General features: G+C 67.5%; 1 protein-coding gene across 1 annotated transcript in view; it reads left to right on the forward strand.

The window, feature by feature from the left end:
• KNDC1 (kinase non-catalytic C-lobe domain containing 1) overlaps positions 1-20,653 on the forward strand; it is a 42,718-nt gene that overhangs the window by 16,076 nt on the left and 5,989 nt on the right. The window contains exons 10-25 of the mRNA XM_036027537.1: positions 3,452-3,610; positions 4,661-4,738; positions 5,243-5,336; positions 5,947-5,995; positions 6,067-6,677; positions 6,932-7,076; positions 7,921-8,021; positions 8,426-8,817; positions 14,581-14,610; positions 17,100-17,193; positions 17,284-17,381; positions 17,591-17,811; positions 18,842-18,955; positions 19,153-19,300; positions 19,376-19,555; positions 20,175-20,387. Of these exons, the coding sequence (XP_035883430.1) occupies positions 3,452-3,610; positions 4,661-4,738; positions 5,243-5,336; positions 5,947-5,995; positions 6,067-6,677; positions 6,932-7,076; positions 7,921-8,021; positions 8,426-8,817; positions 14,581-14,610; positions 17,100-17,193; positions 17,284-17,381; positions 17,591-17,811; positions 18,842-18,955; positions 19,153-19,300; positions 19,376-19,555; positions 20,175-20,387 (2,727 nt within the window). The remainder of the gene's footprint in view (positions 1-3,451; positions 3,611-4,660; positions 4,739-5,242; positions 5,337-5,946; positions 5,996-6,066; positions 6,678-6,931; positions 7,077-7,920; positions 8,022-8,425; positions 8,818-14,580; positions 14,611-17,099; positions 17,194-17,283; positions 17,382-17,590; positions 17,812-18,841; positions 18,956-19,152; positions 19,301-19,375; positions 19,556-20,174; positions 20,388-20,653) is intronic.

Raw genomic sequence — 20,653 nt, forward strand, 5'->3', positions numbered from 1 at the left:
GAAAATCTTCGGGGCCGGGCGGAGAGGACTCGGACGTGACGCCAGACCCACAACCCGTAACCTCGCCCACAGAAAGCGAAGCAGATGATCCGACCTTCACACGAGTCTGAGGCTGAGCACGTGGGCCGGCTCAGCAGATGACAGTCTGGTCACGGAAGGCACCTCATCGGCGGCCCCAAGGACAGTTGTATGTTTAGGTCGATAGATGCCCACAGTCCCACAAAACCCGTGACCTGCTCCTGAGCAACACTCTCAGCAAACCAGGAGGCGGGGAGAATGCCCACAACTTGATGAAGAACATCCAGGAAAACCTCCAGGAGTCGCTGCGTGGCGGGAAACCAGGTGTCTCCCTGAAGGTCGGAGACGGCCGGGGGTCCCCTCCCACGGCTCCGCGTCCTGCTGGGTGTCCTGCCTGAGGGGGAGGGTCGGGGAAAGGGCCCAAGGGTGTGCAGGTTGGGGAGGAGGAATGAGCGGTCTTGGTCCACAGGGGACATGGTTGTCTCTAGAAAACCCCGAACAATCAACAACAAGCCCGAAACTCATGTGCAACGGCTGCGGAGTCCCACGGCACTCGGGGAGCGTGCAAGAGTCAGCCACCTCCCCACACCCGCAACCGGCAGCGGGACCTGAAGTTAAAACACAGCCCCATTTGCACTGACGCCCCCGAAATCACTACGTGGAAACCTAACAAAACACCTACAAGGTCTGTGTGAGGAGAACTGCACATTCTGATTTAGAAAGAAACAGCCAAGATCTGAGCAAATGGGGACGTGCTCCCTGCTCACGCACAGGAGGACGCACCGCGGTCGGGAGGGCAGGCTCCCCGACTTGGTCTGCGGGCCCCGTGCCGTCTCACCGACACCCCTGCAGGCACCCGTGGGTGCTACCGACGGGCTGATCCTGAGGTTTGTGTGGGGAAGAGTCGACGGACCCACAACGGCCGACTCGGGGTCGAGGGAGAAGGGCCGGGTCGGAGGTCAGAGGTCAGGGGCTGCCCGGCTCCGAGACTCGCCGTGGAGCCGCAGTGACCGGACGGCGTGGTCCCCGGAGCAGACAGATGGGTCTGAGGAGCGAACCGGAGTCCGGAAGTCAGCCCCGGGAACAGCCACCTGCGGTCTTGGACAAGGAGCAACGACAACACGGTGGACAGAACCGTCTCTGAGACCAGGGACGCTGGGACCGCCGGGCGTCCGTGCACAGACACAACCACCGTGCCTGCCCAGGCCTGACACTTCCACAGAGACCAGCTCAAAACTGGTCACAGTCCCACACGGAAAATGCAAAACCGCAGCACTCCTACGGGATGACGCAGGGGGCAATCCAGGCGGTGAGCGTGGCCCCCCAGCGCCGGAGCACGGTCCCCGGGAGGGGAAGCGGCGTCGCCTTCGCGGGCCCTGTGGCGGCGGGAGGGGCTGTCGGCGCCGAGACGCCCAGCCCCAGACGGGGAGAAGGATTCCCAAGCACCCCTGTGACGAAGCGCTCCTGCCCCAACCTGCCGAGGACCCTTAGAAGTCAACGATAAGGAAAGAAACGACCCAGTTGAGAGGGAGCAAGAGCTCTGGGCAGACGCCGTGCCCAGGAAGCAGCTACGGGCAGACCAGCCAGCGGAGATGCCCACTGCGCCTGCCGCCACGGGGAGGGGTCACGGCCCCGCCGTCAGCACGACTGAAACCCAGACCCTCGAGGCGCCAGACGCCGGACCCTCCCGCTCCCCGCTGCTGGGAACAAGCCTGATCCCCCGCCCCCCCCCCCCGCCCCCTGGCCGCTGAACACAGTGGGTGGTCTCTCACGAAGCCACGGAGGCCATGACCGCCCAAGCCAGAAATCCGCTCCCCGGCCCCTGTGCTGGAGAAGCGTTCGCACAGCGTCCTGCCCGTGAACGCCCCCGGCAGCGCCATCTGGGACGGCCCCGGCCCGGAAACCACCCGTGGGCGAGCGGTCTGCCGCAGCGAACTCGGCGGCAGGAGCAGCAGAGGGGGAGTGGCAGCCTGGACGGTGCCAGGAGAGGTCAGTCCCCGAAGGCGGCACGCTGTGCCGTGTGACCTGTGGTGTCCTGCACGGAACGACAGCAGCCCGGGAACGGCCACAGGGGAGCAGCGGCCAGGGATTGAGGTGGGGACCGAGGTGGGGACGGGGCGGGAGGAACGTCCTGCCTCTGGGCCGAGTCAGCGACGGCAACGGCGACCTGGCTGCGGTGCCGTGGGGCGTTGCCAAGGCCTGACCGCGGGGGCGGGAGAGACTAATAAATAAACAAACACCTGGCGAGTCGCTCCCTGTTTCCCTGTGCGCCGAGCTGAGCCGCGGGAGGCGGCGGCCCTGTATCCGGGCGCCCAGGCCGCTCCCCTCAGGGCCTGACCGAGCGTCTCGTCCACGCCCGGACGGACGCAGTGACCGAGGACGTCGACACGCTCAAACCCAAGAGGGAGCCCAGGTCACCAGCCTGAGGCCCGAGGCCTGTTCCAGTTCACCAGCTGCCCGAGTACGGAGCTGCCCCTCAGGCGCCTGCCTCACGGCCGTCTTCCTCATGGGGCCGGACAGAAACACCCGTGGGTGTGCTCCCAGAGCTGGGTGGAGACCCACCGGGACTCGGGGAGGATCAATCGCTCCGTGGGACTTAGAAAAAAGAGAGAGAGCAGCGCCTTTCGTTGGTTTTAGACCCTGTCCACACCCTTCCTGTTTGCCTGCGTCGGGTGGTGTGGGTACACCAGACCGCGAGGGTTTCAGGCGCACGGGCCTGTGCTGCACCGTCTGGTGCTGCGGACCGCGCCCCCACCCACAGTCAGACCCCCCCCCCCCGTCAGTCACCACCCGCCCCACCTCCGGTCACCACCACACTGTCCTCTGTGTGTGTGTGTCTGGGTTTCCCTCTCATGCCCCGCAGATGAGTGGACTCACATGGTTCTCGGCTTTTCTCTGCCGACTTAACTTCACGTAGTACCAGACCCTCTCGGCCTACCCACGTGGTAGCAGAGGGCAGCACCTGGCCCCCTCACGGCCGAGCCGTGTCCCGTGAGGGTGCGCCCGCACCGTGTTGTCTTCGTCCAGCCCTGCATCGAGGCCCCCCCCCCCCCACCGGTGCCTCCCCGTCTGCCGCCGTGGGCGATGCCGCACTGAACACGGGCGTGCGCGTATCCTTGCGAACACACTGCGTGCCGCACACACTTCACATCAGCACAAACTCTCACGTGCCCGCGTTTTCCTTCGAGAGCCTGCTGTTGGCCGCTCAGCAGCACAGCCTGGTTCAGGGGACGCGAGGCCTCAGACGCCGAGTTGCCGGCTCGCCCCGGAGTGCTTGGGGCCCGTGGGCCCTCGTGTGTGCACACGCGTTAAACACACACCTGGGGGCGGGGGGCTCCGGGCTCCGAGGAGGCACCCGTGGGGTCCCAGCGGGGGCAGCTCTGTCGGGACCCGGACCCGTCTGCTGAGCGCGGCCGGCCTCTCCCCTCCCCAGGCCTCGGTGTACTGTGTGGCCGCGGTGCTGTGGACGGCAGCCAAGTTCGGCGTCCCCCGGGACCACAAGCTGGCCCTGCCACGCAGGCTCAAGACCCTTCTGCTGGAGATGGCCAGGCGTAGTGCCCAGGAGCGGCCGTCGGTGGCCGAGGCCAGCAAGGTAGCGGCCAGGCCCGGTGGCCTGGGTGGCGTCCACAGGGAAGGGGAGCTGGACCTGGCTTCCAGGAACGGCCGGTGCTGGGCCCACCCCCCCAGCACTGACCCCACAGCAGCAGGCCGGCCCGGACCCTGCCCTTGGGCCCTGCCCGGGGGGAGGGGGGGAGCCGAGTCCCCCCACCTGACGTCCCCACCCTCCTCCGGGTCACCCGCCTCCTCGCCTGTGCAGGCCAGGGGCGAGGGGCCCTCCTCCCAGTGACAAGAGCAGGGGAAGCCGGCCGCTGTTTCCCTGACCTGGGGCCACGGGACCGTCAGAAGGAGCCGCTGTCGGGGAGAGGAGATGGTTTGGGGCTGCAGCCTGGGTGGGGGGGCCTGTCTGCCCCCCGGAAACGAGCGTGTTGGGGCTCGAGGGGCATGTGGCCTCGCCGAGAGGGGACACGCTTCTTCCTGCAGAGGCTCGGGACGAGGGACGGACACCCGCTCGGTGCCCGGGGGCCTCGGGGGCCACGTCTGCCTCTCTCCGTCTGCAAGGGCCTCCGCCTTGTCCTGGGCACACGGACTCGGGGTCGCCTGGGTCCGTGGGTCCGCTCCCTTCCCTGTAGTGGGCGGGGAACTGCTCTGCTCTGGGCCGAGGTGCGGGCTGGCAGCTTCTGCCCCCCCTGGCCGTGGTCCTGAGACCTCACCCTTCCTCGCAGTTCCCAGAGGGATGGCCGGGAAGGTCGTGCGTCCTCCGGCCTCCGTCTCAGCCCTGGGCCCCCGGTGGCCACCCCGGCATGCCAGTGGCTGCCGGCGGGGCGGGGTGGGGAGAGGCGGTGGCCACTTCTGTCCAGTTTTCGTCCCCGCCGAGGGTGTGCCGGGAGGGAGCACTCGGAGTGCGGGCACCCTTGCTCCTCACGGGCAGGTGGCCTGGCCGCCCCGGTCTTCCCGTAGAGGGGCACCAGGGGCCCCACGGCGCGCACTGAGGCTCCCGTCCAGTCCGGCGGGATGCGGGGCTGGTGGCCGAGCCGCCCGCGTCTCCGCGTGTCGGACGTGGGGCCTGTGTCCTTGCTTCCAGATCTGTGACAGCTACCTCCTCCAGCGAGGCATGGACAGCAGGGAGATTTTAGCCCACCTGAGGGCGTCTACCTGCAAGGTACGGGGCCACTTCCAAGGCTCAGGGGGCCCCGAGAGGTGAGGGTCTCGTCTCCCCCATTGATGGTAGAGTGTGGGGAAGGGGGCTCTGACTCGACACCCTTCCCAGCCTTCCCACCGTCGTGAGCGGCCGCCCCGCACCCTGGTCCTGCTGACCCCGGTGGGGCAGGGCACACCCAGGTGTCCTGCCCACAGACCCTCGGGCAGCCGCGCTGTCTACACACCTTCCTGTCGGCTTCCCCGGCAGCTGCCCAGGGCGGCCACGTCCGGGTCCCTCGGGCAGCAGACGGTCACGCTGCACCCCCAGAGCCTCGGACGGCACACAGTCCCGGGCCCCAGAGCCCCAGGACACCCTGCTGGATCGGGACGCGTGTGCCACCGAGGCTCCCGCCCCAGAGAGAGGCGGGCCGGCTCCGTGAGTCGGCCGTAGCTGGAGCGCGGCGGGCACCGAGCGCCCTGGGGCCGTGGCGTCACGGCCACTGGGCTGTGTCCGCCACCACTGCAGGTCCACCAGGAGGAAGAGACCATCAGCCTCCAGAATGCATTCTCGGCGCTCGAGCTGACCCCCGGCACAGAGCCCGACCCCAGGCCCGGCTCAGGTGGGTCCCCCCGGGGCCGGCCCACCCTGCCCCACAGCCCTGCCGCCCACCAGAGTGAGGCGTCCCACCCACACCCCGCGTGACCGCCCACCAGCCTGGTCCCCTCTCTGCCCCAGCCTCTTCTAAACACCCGCCCCCAGTTCTCTCCCAGGTCACCAGCCACCACGCAGCGGCTCCAACCGTCTCCCTCGCAGGGCCTCATCGCCGACCCCCCAGTGCTGGCCCCACCCCGTGGCCCCTCCCCAGAGCCCACTGTGTCCTGTCTCCGTGGCACCTGCCCCATCCTGTTTGTGGGGGTTTCCATCGCCCCGCCCCCTCCCAGTGCCTGCTGCCCCGGGCTGGGCCTCCCTCCATGAGGTCATCTTTCCTCAGGGGGCTGGGGAGTCCAGTGCGTTTGGGGGTGTGTGGACAGGGTCACAGCACCCTCTCGTGGCCGGAGGAACCACCTCGGCCTGGCACCCCCGCCCACACGCACCCCAAGTTTGTCCCAGGCTTCACAAAGGTTGGCAGCAACTCCAGGCTGGTGGCCATGGCAGGGGCCGGTGCCTGCTCAACCCCCCCCCCCGCTCCGTGGGGGCCTCACAGCTGCCCCCCGCTTTCTCCTCCGCAGCCGCGCACTTCAAGCCCACAGTCCTCGCAGCGGGAGCGGGTGTGGCCAGGTGAGTGGCAGGTGTGGCCGGGAGCCGGCTGCTCCCGGGAGCACCCTCCTGAGCCCTTTCTCGACTCACAGGGACCCCCCTGCCGGGGCCGTGGGGACGGCGGAGGAGCTGGAGGAGAGGAACCGCAGGCTGGATGGGGACGGGGACGGGGACGGGAAGAAGGATCCTGAGGGCCAGGCCACGGCCGACAGCCCGGAGTCGCCTGGATCCCCCAGAGAGCTGGTGCCCAGTGGGGCAGCCCAGGGCGACCCCTGCCCCCCGGCTCCCACCCCATTGGCGTTGCCCCCGAAGGCACAGGAGCTGGCGCCCTCTGGAGACTCCTCTGGCGGCCTCAGGCCCCGTGCCCCAGGGCCCCCCGCAGGCCCCCAGGGCCCGCACCACCCGGCCAAGCCGCCCAGGAGCAAGGCCCCCAAGGGCCCCGGCCGGGAGCCCCGGAGCCCCCCGTCAGCGCCCCTCAGCCCCTCCCTGGCCAAGGGGAGTCCGGACAGCCCCAGGGGTGCCGCAGTCGGCCACCCCGAGAGACCCCGGCCGGCAGACCGCAAGCCGTGTCCGCCCGGCACGGACGCCTCGCCGGCCCCCCGGAGCCCGGCCTGCCCGTCGCTGCAGGAGGCCACGCGCCTCATCCGGGAGGAGTTCGCCTTCGACGGCTACCTGGACCACGGGCTGGAGGCGCTGATCATGGGTGCGGGGCCACTGGCGCCGTGCGCGGGGGCGGGGCGGCGTGAGGGGCTTCGGTCGCCACAGGGGGGTCCCACTCCCCTGCAGCAGGGGCAGAGCCGGGGCCCCCAGGGGTCGTCTGGCAGCAAAGAGGGCGGCAGAGCCCAGCTGCCCGCCCGCCCCGGCCCGAGATCAGCCTCGCTCCTGAGGAAAGGGGGGGACCCCCCCCCCCACAGCTCTCCCACGTTGTAGCTTGCCCCTCTCCCCTCACACCGCCAGGGGAGTACATTTACGCCTTGAAAGACCTCACCTACGCCACCTTCTGCGGGGCCATCGCCGAGAAGTTCTGCGACCTCTACTGGGGGGAGAAGCTGCTGCAGAACCTCTTCCGCGTGGTGAACGGCCGGACGTCACCCCTCGCGGGGTGAGTGCCCCTGCCGGGCCCCCCAGGCAGCAGACCCCCAGGTGCACGGGCCTCGCTCTCTCCCTGCCCGGCCTCAGCTCAGGCCCCCAGCAGGGGCCGCCCACCAAGGGCCCCTCCCGTGGCCTGAAGCCCACCTGCCCCCCGTTTTCCATGTCAGCACCTGCTCCTTAGGGTGGAGAAGCAGCCTCCGGGGCACCGGGGACCAGGAGGGGCATCTCCCTGCTCAGGGACTGGCTGGGGGAGGCAGAAGGCCAGGACCCCCAGAGGGAGGTCCCCTCAGGGAACTGCGTCTGCCCCTGCCCCACCCCCCTTCACAGACTGCCCCCCGGTGCTCCAGGGCACAGGGCCCGGCCCACCACCCCCCGGGCTGCAGGGGAGCAGCCTGGAGCAGCCCAACACCGGACCCCAGGGCAGCCCTGTGCCCCCCGACAGCCCTGCCTGCCGGGCGACCACACAGCAGGCCACACAGCGGTCATCACAGCCACCCCCCCCAGGGTCACAGGCACCACAGTGAGGTGCACCCGCCCGTGAGCCCCACTGAGAGTGGCAGACCCCATGCTGTCCCAGCCCTGGGACAGGCGTCCGGGACCCAACATGGCCGCACAAGGAGCCTGTGCCACTCTGTGCCCTGGGACGGGGGCGCCCACGAGGGTCGGTCAGATGGGGCTGCCCACCACGGAGCCCTGTTACGTGGGCGAGCATGGCCCCCAGGGCTCACCATGCTCGGTCACTGTGTGGTCGGGGGTCTCTGGTTCGAGGGGGTTCCCTCAGAGGGTGGAGCAGAGGGGAGCTGGGGGGCGTGGGGACGCCCCCGGAGCCTGCATGTCCTCCACTCTGGTGGCAGCGCTCCGGAGGAGGCGGGGTCACAGCCCGAGGGCAGCGGCCGGGCCGGCTCACCCAGCAGCGGTTCCCCTGCCGGCAAGAGGCCCTTGCTGCGCGGAGCAGGTAAGGGCAGGGGCCAGGGCCTGTCCATGGCAGACGCCTCCAGCCCCCTCCATGTGGCTCTCCTGTCCTCCTCCCCGGGCACCGGCACTGTGAGGGGCCCTCACCCCCCTTCACCTGCTCTGACCTTCCCTCCACAGACAGACGGACAGACAGACTTTATTGTGTCCATCTGTCTGCACGCAGGCCGGGGCTCCCTCAAACCTCCATGGTCACCTTTGCCCCCTGCCCCGGGACAGCTGGCTTTTTGGGACCCCACCCCACACCCCAAGAGCAGAGGTGGGGCCGCCTGGCCGTCCCAGAGGGCCTCGTGTCCCCAGCAGGGTGCACGCAGCCTCTGTGAACAGGTCACGGCGGGCCCCCGCGTGACCTGGAGCTGCTGCCCCCACCTTCTGTCCTCTGTCCAGGGAAGGACACGCCGGCCGCTCACGGCGGCAGAGCCCCGGGCCTGCCCCCCTCGCTGTCCGACGTGGATTCAGAGGAGCTGTCCCGGGGCAACTTGGAGGTGGGGTTCCGGCCCCAGAGGAGGGAGCCGCTGCCTGAGGCCACGGAGGACCGGCGGCAGGCGGGGGGCCCGGGGCCGGCCGGAGAGGCCTCGGACTTGGAGGCAGTCGTGCGGCCGGCCCGGCCTCAGAAGGGTGGCCCGGCCCCGAGCCCAGGCCCGGCCGCCTTCCGGAGCTGCAGCCCCGGCTGGAGCAGCGCCTTCTACGAGGCCGACTGCTTCGGGGCCGACGTCCACAGCTACGTGCGGGGGCTGGGGGCGCGGAAGGCCGGCGGGGCCCCCGACCCCTCGGGCCAGGTGAGTGCTGGGCCTCCGTCCACGGCCGGGGCGGGAGGCCCCTGTCCAAGCAGGGCTCTGGTCTCACAGGGGACCGGGCACAGGGGCCCCTCCCTGGGTCCCCCACTTCCAGCGCCCACTTGTCCAGGGGCCCCCGCGCCGTCCAAGGCACCCTCCCCGTGCTGGTCAGCACGTGCCCTCCACCCTCTGGGGAGGAGATGGCCCTTCTGTTCCTGCCAGTGGAGTGCGTGGCCCCCAGGGGACGGCTGGCAGGAAGCCATCCCGTCCCGGAGAGCTCGGTCCCACCCGGGCTGTGGCCCTGGCTCTGGCGGATGTGGCTCCCTCGGCCTGGGTGTCCCTCCGGGTTCCCGCCCCTGGGCCACACGCCCTTGAGGAACATCTGTGGTGGCGGTCAGTTCGGCCCAGGCCCAAGTCCGCCTGGTCCGGCTTCTGTGGTCCCCAAGTGACAGATGGGAGAGGATCCATTAGCAGTCTGGCCTCCGAGCCACGAGCCACACGCGTGCGTCCCACGGCCCTCGGCACCGTCCGAACGTCCTCGGTGTCTCTCCTGTGCACCTCCCACCGCCGGCTGGGCATCAAGTTACCACTCAGTCCCAGCCAGACAGGGACCCCGCCCCTGCGCCGTCCTGGGGACAGGGCTCCAGGCCGCATCCTCGGGCACCCTGACCACCGGGCCAGGCAGTGTGCGCCGGGGAGGGCCAGGACCTCCCGGGGGGGGCCTGGGGAGGAAGGTGGCCCGGCCTCTGTGCCTGGCACCCCGGGGGGGCCAGCAGAGCTGCTGAGGCCACCAGGAAGCCCAATGTCACTGCGCCGGAGCCTGGGGCTCAGCCCGGGGAGGGCGGCCCCCAGCCCAGAGGCGGTCTGCTTCCCTCCGCCTCCTGCCCTCACTCTGCAGGCGCCCAGTGAGGCCCGCTCAGAGCTGCTGCATGTCCCTTTCCCAGGGAGCTGTGGCCTTTCCCAGGAGTGAAAAACAGCCGGCTCTGAGCAGTGGTGGCCAGCAGGGCCAGCACCCTGCGTCCTCCTACCGCCGGGGTAGCCGAGGCTCAGGAGGGTAAGGGGCAGAGTGGGCACCGGGGACAGTGGCCACTCTCAACAGCCTAGGGCGAGCAGGCCTGGTGACCGAGGTGGGTCAGGCCCTCCCCCAGCGGGGCTGTCCTGACATTGGAGGATCACGAGAGCTCACGGACAGCAGGGGTTTGCCGCCAAGGGGTGGCGAAAGGAGGTAGGGGCCAAGCAGTTTGCCTGGCCCCACAGCCACAGGTCCTGGTCCGGTCGGCCCACAGCCCTCCCGTCGAAGGGACCAGGCTCCCTGCGGAGCGGTGGTCTGGGCCTGCCGTGGGGGAAACATAAGATGAGCCGGCGCGTGAAGAGCGCGGTGATGGGCATGCGAGAGGTCGCAGGGGCCACCGAGGAGCCCCCGGTGGTCAAGGCCAGAGGGACACAAGGGACACGGCATTGGCGTGGGGCCCAGAGGACGAAGCAGGTGTGCGGACGTCCACATGGACACACAGTCGAGGTGAAGGACGGACGCCCGGTGACGTTTCCACGGAAAGATGAGCCCTGGCTGGTGGGGCTCAGTGGACTGAGCGCCAGCCCAGGAACCGAAGAGTGGACAGTTCAATTCCCAGCCACTGCACATGCCTGTGTTGCGGGCCAGGTCCCCAGTAGGGGGCGCACGAGAGAGGCAACCACAAGTCAATGTTTTTCTTCCTCTTTCTCCCTCTCCCTTTCTCTAAAAAAATTAATGCATACCTAAAATCTTTTTGTAAAAAAAGGCAAAAACCCCTCCCAGAACTCACGTGAGTCTCAGGGAGCCCCGAGTGACCCAGGCAGCCGTGGGGAAGCACCGAGCGGGGAAGCACCGGCTCCTGACCTCAGGGCTCACCTCGGTGCCGCCTCAACCAGGCCAGCGCGGTGCTGGCCCGGGGCAGACACAGCCGAGGCACAGAACAGAGAGCCCGGGAACAAGCCCGCACGGCTGCAGTCGGACGGGGGGCCGAGACCACCAGTGCGGGGGGGACAGTGCCCCCAGCAGGTACAGCCACGAACGGTGGACGCCCCCACGCAGAAGAATGAAGCCGCCCGCCCGCCCGCTGCCGCCCGCCCGCCGCCACCGCGCTCAGAAACCAACCAAAACCTCAAACACCTGCACTGGGGTGGGGGCTGGGGGGGCAGACTTTAAACTCCAGGAAGAAAACAGGGAGGGGGGGAGCCCCCACACCGGGCTGGCGCTGCTCCTGCGTGGGACCACAGACACACAGGCGGCCACAGTGAGAGCGAGCACGGAACCGCCGACACGCCGGGCGTCCGTGCGTCCAGGGGCAGGCGGGGGCGGAAGCGCCCACAGGTCGTGAATGGGGTCCTCGCTGGACGTGGGGTCCACCCCGAGGTCAGCGACCCGACAGCCTGCTCGCGGCCACACACCCGAGGACGGGGCTTCCGCAGGCGCTCTCCGAAGGGAACGTGAAAACGGCCGGAGAGCACGTGAGAACGTGGTCGGCGTCGTCCACGGTCAGGGAAAGGCAAATCAGCACCACGAGATACCGTTTCGTACCCCCTCTGAGGCGTAGGCAGACACACTGTGCCTCCTCGCACAACCAAAAGAAGGACAACAACAAATTTAAAAATGAAAAAACAACCAGAACTGCCAGGAAATCGAGCTGTATGGAAGTCCGACAGCCAAGGAGTAAAGAAGAAACACTCACCCAGACCAGCAGGAGGGGCGGGGACGGGCAGCCGGGAGGAGAGGACTCGCAGCAAGGCTGTGGCCGGCGGACCCAGCGAGGCGGCAGATTGCGAACTGGTCAGTCTCACATTCGTATGTGGATGAACCCAGAGAAACAACTAGGGAGCGAGACAGACCCACAGCCCAGGGCCCCAGCTCGGGGAAATAAATTCTCAAACCTCTGGCTGAAAACACCTGTGGGGGTTGAGGCGGTGGGAGAAACTCCCAGCCTCACAGGAGTCCGTTGGAGAGACCCACAGGGTCCTAGAACGCACACAAGCCCACCCTCAGGGGAACCAGCACCAGAAGGGCCCACTTTGCTTGTGGGTAGAGGGGGAAGTGACTGAAAACTGGCCGAGAGCAGAGCAAATGGCACTGTTCCCTCTCGGGCCCCTCCCCCACACACAGCACCACAACGCAGCCATGTGGGTTGCCCCGCCCTGCTGAACACCCGAGGCTCCGCCCCTTACTACATAATAGGTGCAACAAAACAAAAAAAGGGGCCCAAATAAAAGAACAGATCAAAGCTCCAGAAAAAGTTCAACTAAGCAACGAAGAGACAGCCAACCTATCAGATGCAGAGTTCACAACACCGGTCATCAGGATGCTCACAGAAATGGTTGAGTGTGGTCGCAAACTAGAGGAAAAGGTGAAGGCTATGCTAAGTGAAATAAGGGAAAATGTACAGGGAACCAATAGTGAAGGGAAGGAAACTGGGACTCAAATCAATAGAGTGGACCAGAAGGAAGAAAGAAACATTCAACCAAAACAGAATGAAGAAATAAGAATTTTAAAAAATGAGGAGAGGCTTAGGAACCTCCAGGACAACTTTAAATGTTCCAACATCCAAATCGTGGTGCTAGAAGGAGAAGAGAATGAAATTGAAAACTTATTTGAAAAAATAATGAAGGAGAACTTCCCCAATCTGGCAAGGGAAATAGACTTCTGGAAAGTCCAGAAAGTTCAGAGAGTCCCAAAGAAGTTGGACACAAGAAGGAACACACCAAGGCACATCATAATTACATTAGCCAAGGTAAAAATGAAGGAGAGAATTCTAGAAGTAGCAAGAGATAAGGGGACAGTAACCTACAAAGGAGTTCCCATAAGACTATCAGCTGATTTCTCAAAAGAGACCTTGCAGGCAAGAAGGAGCTGGAAAGAAGTATTCCAAGTCATGAAAAGCAAGAAGGACCTACCTCCAAGTTTACTCTATTCAGCAAGGCTTTCATTTAGAATGGAAGGACAGATAAAGTGCTTCCCAGATAAGGTCAAGTTGAAGGAGCTCATCATCACCAAGCCCTTACTATATGAAATGTTAAAGGGCCTTATATAAAAGAAAGATCAAAACTATGAACAGTAGAATGACAACAAACTCACAGCTATTAACAACCGAATGTAAAACAAAAACAGACTAAGCAAACAACTGGAACAGGAACAGAATCACAGAAATGGAGATCACGTGCAGGGTTACCAGTGGGGAAGGGGTGGAGAGAGGGGGGAAAAGGTACAGAGAATAAGAAGCATAGATGGTGGGTAGAAAATGGACAGGGGGAGGGTAAGAATAGTACAGGAAATGTAGAAGCCAAAGAACTAGTAAGTATGACCTGTGGACATGAACTAAGAGGGGGAACGCAGGGGGGCGGGGGGTGTGCAGGGCAGAGGGGGACAAAGGGGGGAGGAAATGGGACAACTGTAACAGCATAATCAATAGAACATGTTTCAAGAAAAGAAGACGGTCAGTGTCGGTGAGGACGCGGAGGGTCCTGCGCACAGTGGGTGGGAAGGCAGACCACGGCAGCGGCCTCGGAAGACAGCGAGGCCACCTCTGGGCGGAGCCCCCAGGACGGGCCCCAGGGACACGCACGCCTGCTCACAGCAGCCCCGGCCACTGTCGCCCGGAGGTGGAAGCGGCCCGGGTGCCCCTGAGGGATGCACAGAGGAGCAGGGTGTGGCCCCCCACCCACAGTGGAATAGCCTTCGGACGAAACGGAAGGACACCCTGCCCCCTGCTGCCCCCGGGGGGGCCGGGAGGGCGTGGGCCCGGGAAGCTGAGCTGACACAGAAGGACTCGGGCTGGGTGCATCCACTCCCACGAGGCCCCTGGGGAGGCAGAGGGCACAGGGAGAGAAGTGGATGTGGTGCCGGCGTGGGGGGCACAGGGAGAGAGTGGGGGGGGGGCGAGTGTCATTCTGGGGGGGCAAGGGAGTTCGGGGGGCGGCAGCTGCCCAGTATCACGTGTGCCTCACGCCACTGGACTGCGAGATGGCAAACGGTTAAGGCGGTAACTGTCATGCTCCACATATTTCGTCCCCGTACAAAAACTTGAAAGTAAAAAAAATCTTGTTTTAAATTGAGTGAGGGGAGGGACAACACCAGGGGGCGGCTGGAGGGTGGGAACGAGGCTGGCAGGCGGCGGGCTGCCGGTGGAGTCCGAGTACGGAGGCGGACCTCCAGGTCGCCCCGGGGTTTCCCCACAGCTCCCAGCGCGGTGGCCAGCGTCCCCCCAGCGCTGGCCTATGGACCTCAGCGGCCACAGGAGGCAGGAGCCCTGTTGACCTGGGGCCAAGAGTGGGGGACAGGGACGCCCCCTGTGTCACAGGTCACCCTCGCTGGGGGCAGTCACACCCGTAGGGACAGCGATGGGCAGGCGAGCAGGGTGGTGCCTGTGGGGTCCCTGCCAGGTGCCTGGTCCGGGCCGATGGGGCCCTTGTCCTCCTCGGGTGGCAGCCCCCCTGCAGGGAGACACACCCACCGGTGAGCCTGGCCCCCCTGCCGGTCACCTGGGTTGTTCTTGAACCTGGACTGAGGCCGGCTCAGGTCAAAGACTCGGCTGGGGCAGCGTCCAGTCCCACTGGGCGTGAGCCTCTGGCCGGGACCCCTGGCCTCCGGTCTCTGAAACGCCCCCCCCGGGGGGCTGCCCTGGGCCCCACCATCGCTCTGTGGGAGGTCCCCGTGGGGACGGGACAGGAGGCGGGGGGCTTGGGGGCAGATGACCCGCAGTGACCTCATTCTCCCCTCTTTCCTGCTCCCCTGGGAAGGCGTCTCTCCTAGAGCCTGAGTGCAGGCAGGTGAGTGTCCTGGGCCCCCACCTCGTGGGTGGGCTGGGGGAGACCCCGGCTGGGGCCACGGCTCCACGTTTCTCCTCGAGAGCCTGCTCTGCGGGCTTCCCAGCAGGGGCCTCGGAGAAACATGAAGGGCATTAAACCACAAGTGGACACACGTCACATTTGTCACCAAACACAGAGCAGGTGTGAAACAGGCCCAGGTGCCAGGTGCGGGGGGGCGGCGCCGAGGGCACGCGTGTGCTGTCCACCCAGCGCAAGCTGACGGCGCAGCTGCCGCGGCCCCGGGCCAGGCCCCCTTGTGCCCAGTGGTGGTCTGGACGCCTGGCCTCCTGTGCCGGCTGCCGGGCTGTGCCGCTTCCAGTCCCCGGGGGTGTGGGCCCGACCTGGGCCCGTCCCTCTCTCCTCTGCCTCCTCCTCCCGGTTCGGCCGACTGCCTTCCGCCCGGTTTCCTCGCCCCCGACTCCCAGCCGCCTCCCGGTCCCCGCGACGCCAGGGGCGGCGGTGCACAAACTGTGCCTCAGACCTTCCCCGCGCACACTTCTCTAAAGAGGTGCCCTCCGACTTGTAGTAAAAAGTTCTGGTGGGCCAGGCCCGGAAAGGCCTGGACTCGGGGGCGTCACACTGGGGCCCTGGCGGACGGCGTCTCTGGGGTCAAGGTTCTCGTGCTTCTGCTGCCGCGTGGCCGCCGGGGCCACCGCCGGCTCGAGGGTCTTCCTCCGTCGTCCCAGGTGTCGTGTGGGTTTAACCCATGTGGGTTTGTCACTAACACCCGAGAAAACAGCCCTTCTCAGGGCTCAGCCTGCGGTTCAGCGACAGGCCAGGTGCTGCCGACAGACCTCACGCCTGACTTTACACACTGCGGGTCCTGAGACGCCGAGGACATACCTGCAGACCCACCCCCCGCTCCCTGCTCCCTGTGGGGAAGGGGGGGGTCACCCTCAGCGCCTGGACAGAGCACCAGGGGGTGGTGGGCTGGACGCGGACTTGCAGAGTGACCTCCTGAGCCGCCCAGGAAGGAGGCTCGTCCTGGAACGCACGGCTCCCGCCACCCTGCCCTCGGGTTGGGGGAGCACCAGCTGGGGGAGTCGCCACCACTGTCCTCAGGAGGCTGGAACCACTGGGAGGGGCTACCCGACGGAAGGTTCCAGGCCTGCCCAGCCCACGGGTGGCCCCACAGCAGAGGCACTGACCTTTTCTTCTGTTCAACACGAGACCCCGCCCGTGGCCAGTGGCCGCTGTGTCGGTGCCCGGACCTGGCACTCGAAGCCCTGGGTGCGGCCGCCCTGGGTCGCCAGCTGTCAGGTGGGGGAGGCAGGCTGTGCCCCCACTTGAGGGGAGGGGCCGTGTCTGGACTCTGGGCACTTCTGACGTTCGGTGCCCTGCCCCTCCTCTGTGTGCGGGGCGCCCGGGCTGTGTCCACGGGACAGCGGAGGCCGTGGTAGGGGCTGCCCCGCCAGACAAGCCCGTGGCTCCTCCTGGGAGGACGGCACCTGCTTCCCGAAGGTGAAAACTCCCCAGGAAGAAGCCGGGCCGACTGCCACGGGGAGTGTGATGGCAGCCCCCGATCCACCTCCCCCCCCCCCCCCCCCCCCCCCCCCCGCTCCCTGGGCAATGGCACGGGCCACAGGGCCGCACGGCTGGGTGTGTTCAAGCCTCATTCGGAAAGCAGGGTCTCCCAAGACGCCCAGTTTGCCCCTGAGGAGGTCGTGCCCTCTGGAGGCTACAGCGCTCAGCAGGGCGGTTTGAGGGATTGCTCGGCCAGCCTGGCAGGGCTGGGAAGAGGGGACCTCATTCCACGAGGGTGGGTTTGCCAGGGAGCAGGGGTCCCGAGTGTGGGGTGGGGCCTCCGTGGGCCTGCCCGTGGTGGGGCCTGGCTGGACAGCACCTGCCTGGGTGAGGACGCTGCCAGTTGCCAGGTGATCCCCTGCCCTGCGGCCGACCCCAGGGCCAGGGAGGCCTCAAGGAGGCACGGTCCCAGCGGGCCCAACCTCCTCACTATGTGTGCAGAACTCTCGGGGCGGGGGGGGGCAGGGTGCACGGGGCACAGGACGGAGGCCAGGAGGCAGGGACAGTTCCGAGCACTGGAAGCTGACCCCACCCGCGCACTCGTCCTGGGGGCCCGTGGGGCCTGGAGTTCCGGGGGCACAGTTAACAGAGGGCAGCAGCCCGCCAGCGACCCCCTCCTGGGTCAGTGGAACCCACTTCCGCCCAAAGGCCGGTTCTGGAAAACGGTCCCTCATCACCGAGTGCCTCGGCTCCGCGTCTCCGGGGTCCCAGCGGGGCTCCGACCCCCGTTCCACACACGGGTCTCGCCTCACGAGCGCCCTCACGGGCTTCGCCGGGAGCGCCGCGTGCCCGCCTGCGGCGTGGTCTCCGCGCTTCCGTTTGGTGGGGTCCCGCCGACGTGGGCATTCCGGGGCCGCAGAGAGAGGGGCGCCCCAGGGGAGCTGCGGCCGCGCGGCGGGCCCTGCCCACTGGTCTGTCCTCTCCAGGAGCTGGAGCAGCAGCTCATGATGGAGCAGAGAACCTACCGGAAGACCCTCAAGTTCTACCAGAAGCTCTTACAGAAGGAGAAGCGGAGTAAAGGTAGGGCCAAGAGCTCAGGGCGGCCCCGGGGGGTGGGGGGGGGGACCCGTGGCCCAGGGCCCCGGGGTGCTGACAGTGCCCCGCCCCCAGGCTCCGAGGTGAAGACAATGCTCTCCAAACTGAGGGGGCAGCTGGAAGAAATGAAGTCCAAGGTGCAGTTCCTCGGACTGGTCAAGAAGTACCTGCAGGCGAGTCGCCCTGCCTCCCCGCCCCCGCGGGTCTCCCACGGCTGCAGCCTTGGGGATCCATCCTGCCACCGCCCCCCCCTCCACCGACTTCTGCGGGTCCGCACGCCGCGCCCCCGCCCAGGGGCGGGACCGGGCGGCCGGGGCGTGTCTGGCACTCTCCGCCTAGGCGGCAGCAGGTCCGCCAGAAGCGCCCACCCCGCCGCCCGCAGGTCCTGTACGCGGAGCAGTGGGGCCTGGAGCCCGGCGCCCTGCCCCTGCTCGTGAACGTGGCCGCGGCCCACTGCGGCGCGCCCGACTTCAGCCCCCTGGACGAGTCCTCCTCCCTCATCTTCTACAACGTCAGCAAGCACCCGCGCGGCGGCCGGCAGCGCAAGGCCCGCGTCCTGCAGGCGGGCACGCCGCTGGGGCTCATGGCCTACCTGTACTCCAGGTGCACACCGCGCCCGGGGCGGGGGCGGGGTGGGGGGCGGAGCCTGGGGGCGCCCCGGTCACCCCTAGGCCTCCGAAAGGGAAAGGGAGACAGGAAAAGAAGCAGGCCCTGAGGAGGGGAGGGGCAGGCAGTCTCGCTCCCGCCTGGAGCCGGGTGTGATTTAGAGAAGACTGGGGAGGCCGCCTCGCCCCCTTGGCTGGGCTCCTGCCCCACCGGGGGCAGGTCTGAGGCCCCACACGCCCCGGTCTCAGGTGCCCCAGTGGGGGGCTTGGAGGAAAGTGGGTGAAGAACTGCCCAGCAGGCTTCTCAGACCACACACACGTGCGCACACGCACACACACGAGTGCACACACACAGGCACACAGAGCCCCCCCAGGCAGGCCCAGGTCCCGCCCCCCCCCCGAGTCGCAGCGCCCACAGTCAATCATCCGGCCCGCGGGGCCGCGCTGTGGGGTTCAGCACACTCACTGGGGCGTGTGTGCGGCCGCCACGCGTGGGTGCGACAGCCCATCAGCGCAGAGCTTTGGGGACCCTTTGGGGGTCTTTCCCGACACAGCGGCTTCCGCCCGGGGCTGGGGGCTGCGAGCACAGCTGTGCACCGCCACGGGCTCTCGGAGACCCATGGGGCGTGAAGAGCAACGTGCCCCCCCACGCAGAACTCACGTTCACACTCACGTGGAACACACACGCATGCACACAGAACTCACATTCACACACACAACACACACGTCCACACGCCCATGCGGAACCCACACTTGACGCTCCCACATGAAACTCACGTTCACACTCACGCGGAACTCACGTGTTCACACACAACTCACACACTCACACTCCCACATGAAACTCAGGCTCACACGGAACTCACACACATTTCTACTGCCCACAAGGGACTCCCCACTCCCCACTCCCCGCGCAGAACTCACACGTGCACACGCACCACCCTCACACTCCCACTCCACAAGGGCCGCCGGCAGGGCCGTGGGGGCGGGGCGGGGGCGGGGCGGCTGCGGCTGACGGGCCCTCTGCGCAGCGACGCCTTCCTGGAGGGCTACGTGCAGCAGTTCCTGTACACCTTCCGCTACTTCTGCACGCCCCAGGACTTCCTGCACTTCCTGCTCGACCGCATCAGCAGCACCCTGTGCAGGTACGCCCGGCGTCCGGGTGCCCGGGGCCCGGGGCCCGGGCCCGGTCCTGCCCCGCGGTGGAGCCCCAGGGCCCTGCGGTGCGGTGGCTCTGCCTCCCTCCTGTCCCCGGGAGCGGGGCAAGCGCTGAGGGCCCCCACGAAGGCAGAGCTGCCTCCGGACCTCACGCGCACCCCCCAGCCTGGCCGTCTGCCCCCAGGGCCCACCAGGACCCCAGCTCGACCTTCACCAAGATCTACAGGCGCAGCCTGTGCCTGCTGCAGGCCTGGGTGGAGGACTGCTACTCGGTGGACTTCACCCGCAACGCCGGGCTGCTGGCCAGGCTCGCCGACTTCGTCTCCTCCAAGGTGGCCCCGGGGCAGCACTGGGGTGGGGTGGCCACCCCGCCCAGGGCGCAGCCATGACCCCCCAATCCTGTCCAGATCCTGCCCCTGGACGGCTCCGCGGAGCACCTGCTGGGCCTCCTGGAGGTGGGCACTGACCGGCGGGCTGAGGGCGGCCCGCGCGGCCCAGACCTGGAGGACCCCAAGGAGGCGGAGGAGGATGCCAGGCCCCTCAACGCCCTCTGTAAGAGGCTCTCAGAAGACGGCATCGCCCGCAAGGTGGGGGCCTCTCCCCGGGGAGGGCCTCCCGGGACGGTGCTGCCCCAGACCCTGAGGGCCAGTGTGCATGCGTGGGCACACGCAGACGTGCACCCAGGCACACACATGCATGTGCTGGTGCAGGCACGGGAGCAGCGTGCCCAGCACACATGTGCACACACACGCAGGCCCTGGCACATGTGTGGACAAGGATGATCACATGTGTGCAGACACCTACACATTTGAGTGAGCAAGTACACACGTGCACACACATGCAGGCTCACATACAGGCACAGGTGCACACATGCTCCGTGCTGCCAGTCCTGAGGTCAGCCCCGAAGGATGGCACTTCCTGTCCCCCCACCCAGGCAAGGACAGCAGAGGGCCGGACCTACGGCAGCCCTTCCTTCCTGACCCTGGGGCCGAGACCCAGGCGGGGGGCCGAGAGAGCCGTCCTGCAGCCCTGGGGGAGCCCCAAAGCTCGGTGGCTCTGTCTGGGGGGGGGGCTGCTGGAGGGGCCAGGGCGGGTGTCCTTGGGCCCACAGGGCTGCGGCGGGAGGGACTTGCTGCCTGGCTCTGGCTGCGCTGGGCTGAGGGGCCCTGGGCCCGGTCCTCCCCCCCACCCCGTCCCCCTCTGCAGAGCTTCCCCTGGAGGCTGCCCCGGGGCAACGGGCTGGCGCTGCCGCTGCCGCACCACAAGCAGCGCCAGTACACCATCGCGTCCGCCCTGCCCAAGCCCTGCTTCCTGGAGGACCTGGGCGGCCCCCACGCCAAGGCCAGCGAGAAGGGGCCGTACTTCCTGACCGAGTACAGCACCCACCAGCTCTTCACCCAGCTCACGCTGCTGCAGCAGGCGAGGGGCCGGCCGCCGGGGGGGGGGGGCGGGGGCCCACAGACGTTTGCTGGGGGGACACACGCTGAGCCCGGGGGCAACGCTGCCCACCCTACTTCGTCCCCGACACGTCACCTCCCAAGCACCGGAGGGTGCCCTTCGGACGCCATGGAACCACCTCCCCTCCCAGAGCTGCTCCAGCATCCCGGGCCCCTTTGCTCCCACCCTGGGCCCAGCCTCTAAGCATCCCCTTCCCGGCACCCCCCCCCATCCTTGTCACTCGACAG

The sequence above is a fragment of the Phyllostomus discolor genome, chromosome 5 (genome assembly GCF_004126475.2).
Source record: "Phyllostomus discolor isolate MPI-MPIP mPhyDis1 chromosome 5, mPhyDis1.pri.v3, whole genome shotgun sequence".
Taxonomy (NCBI): Eukaryota; Metazoa; Chordata; class Mammalia; order Chiroptera; family Phyllostomidae; genus Phyllostomus; species Phyllostomus discolor.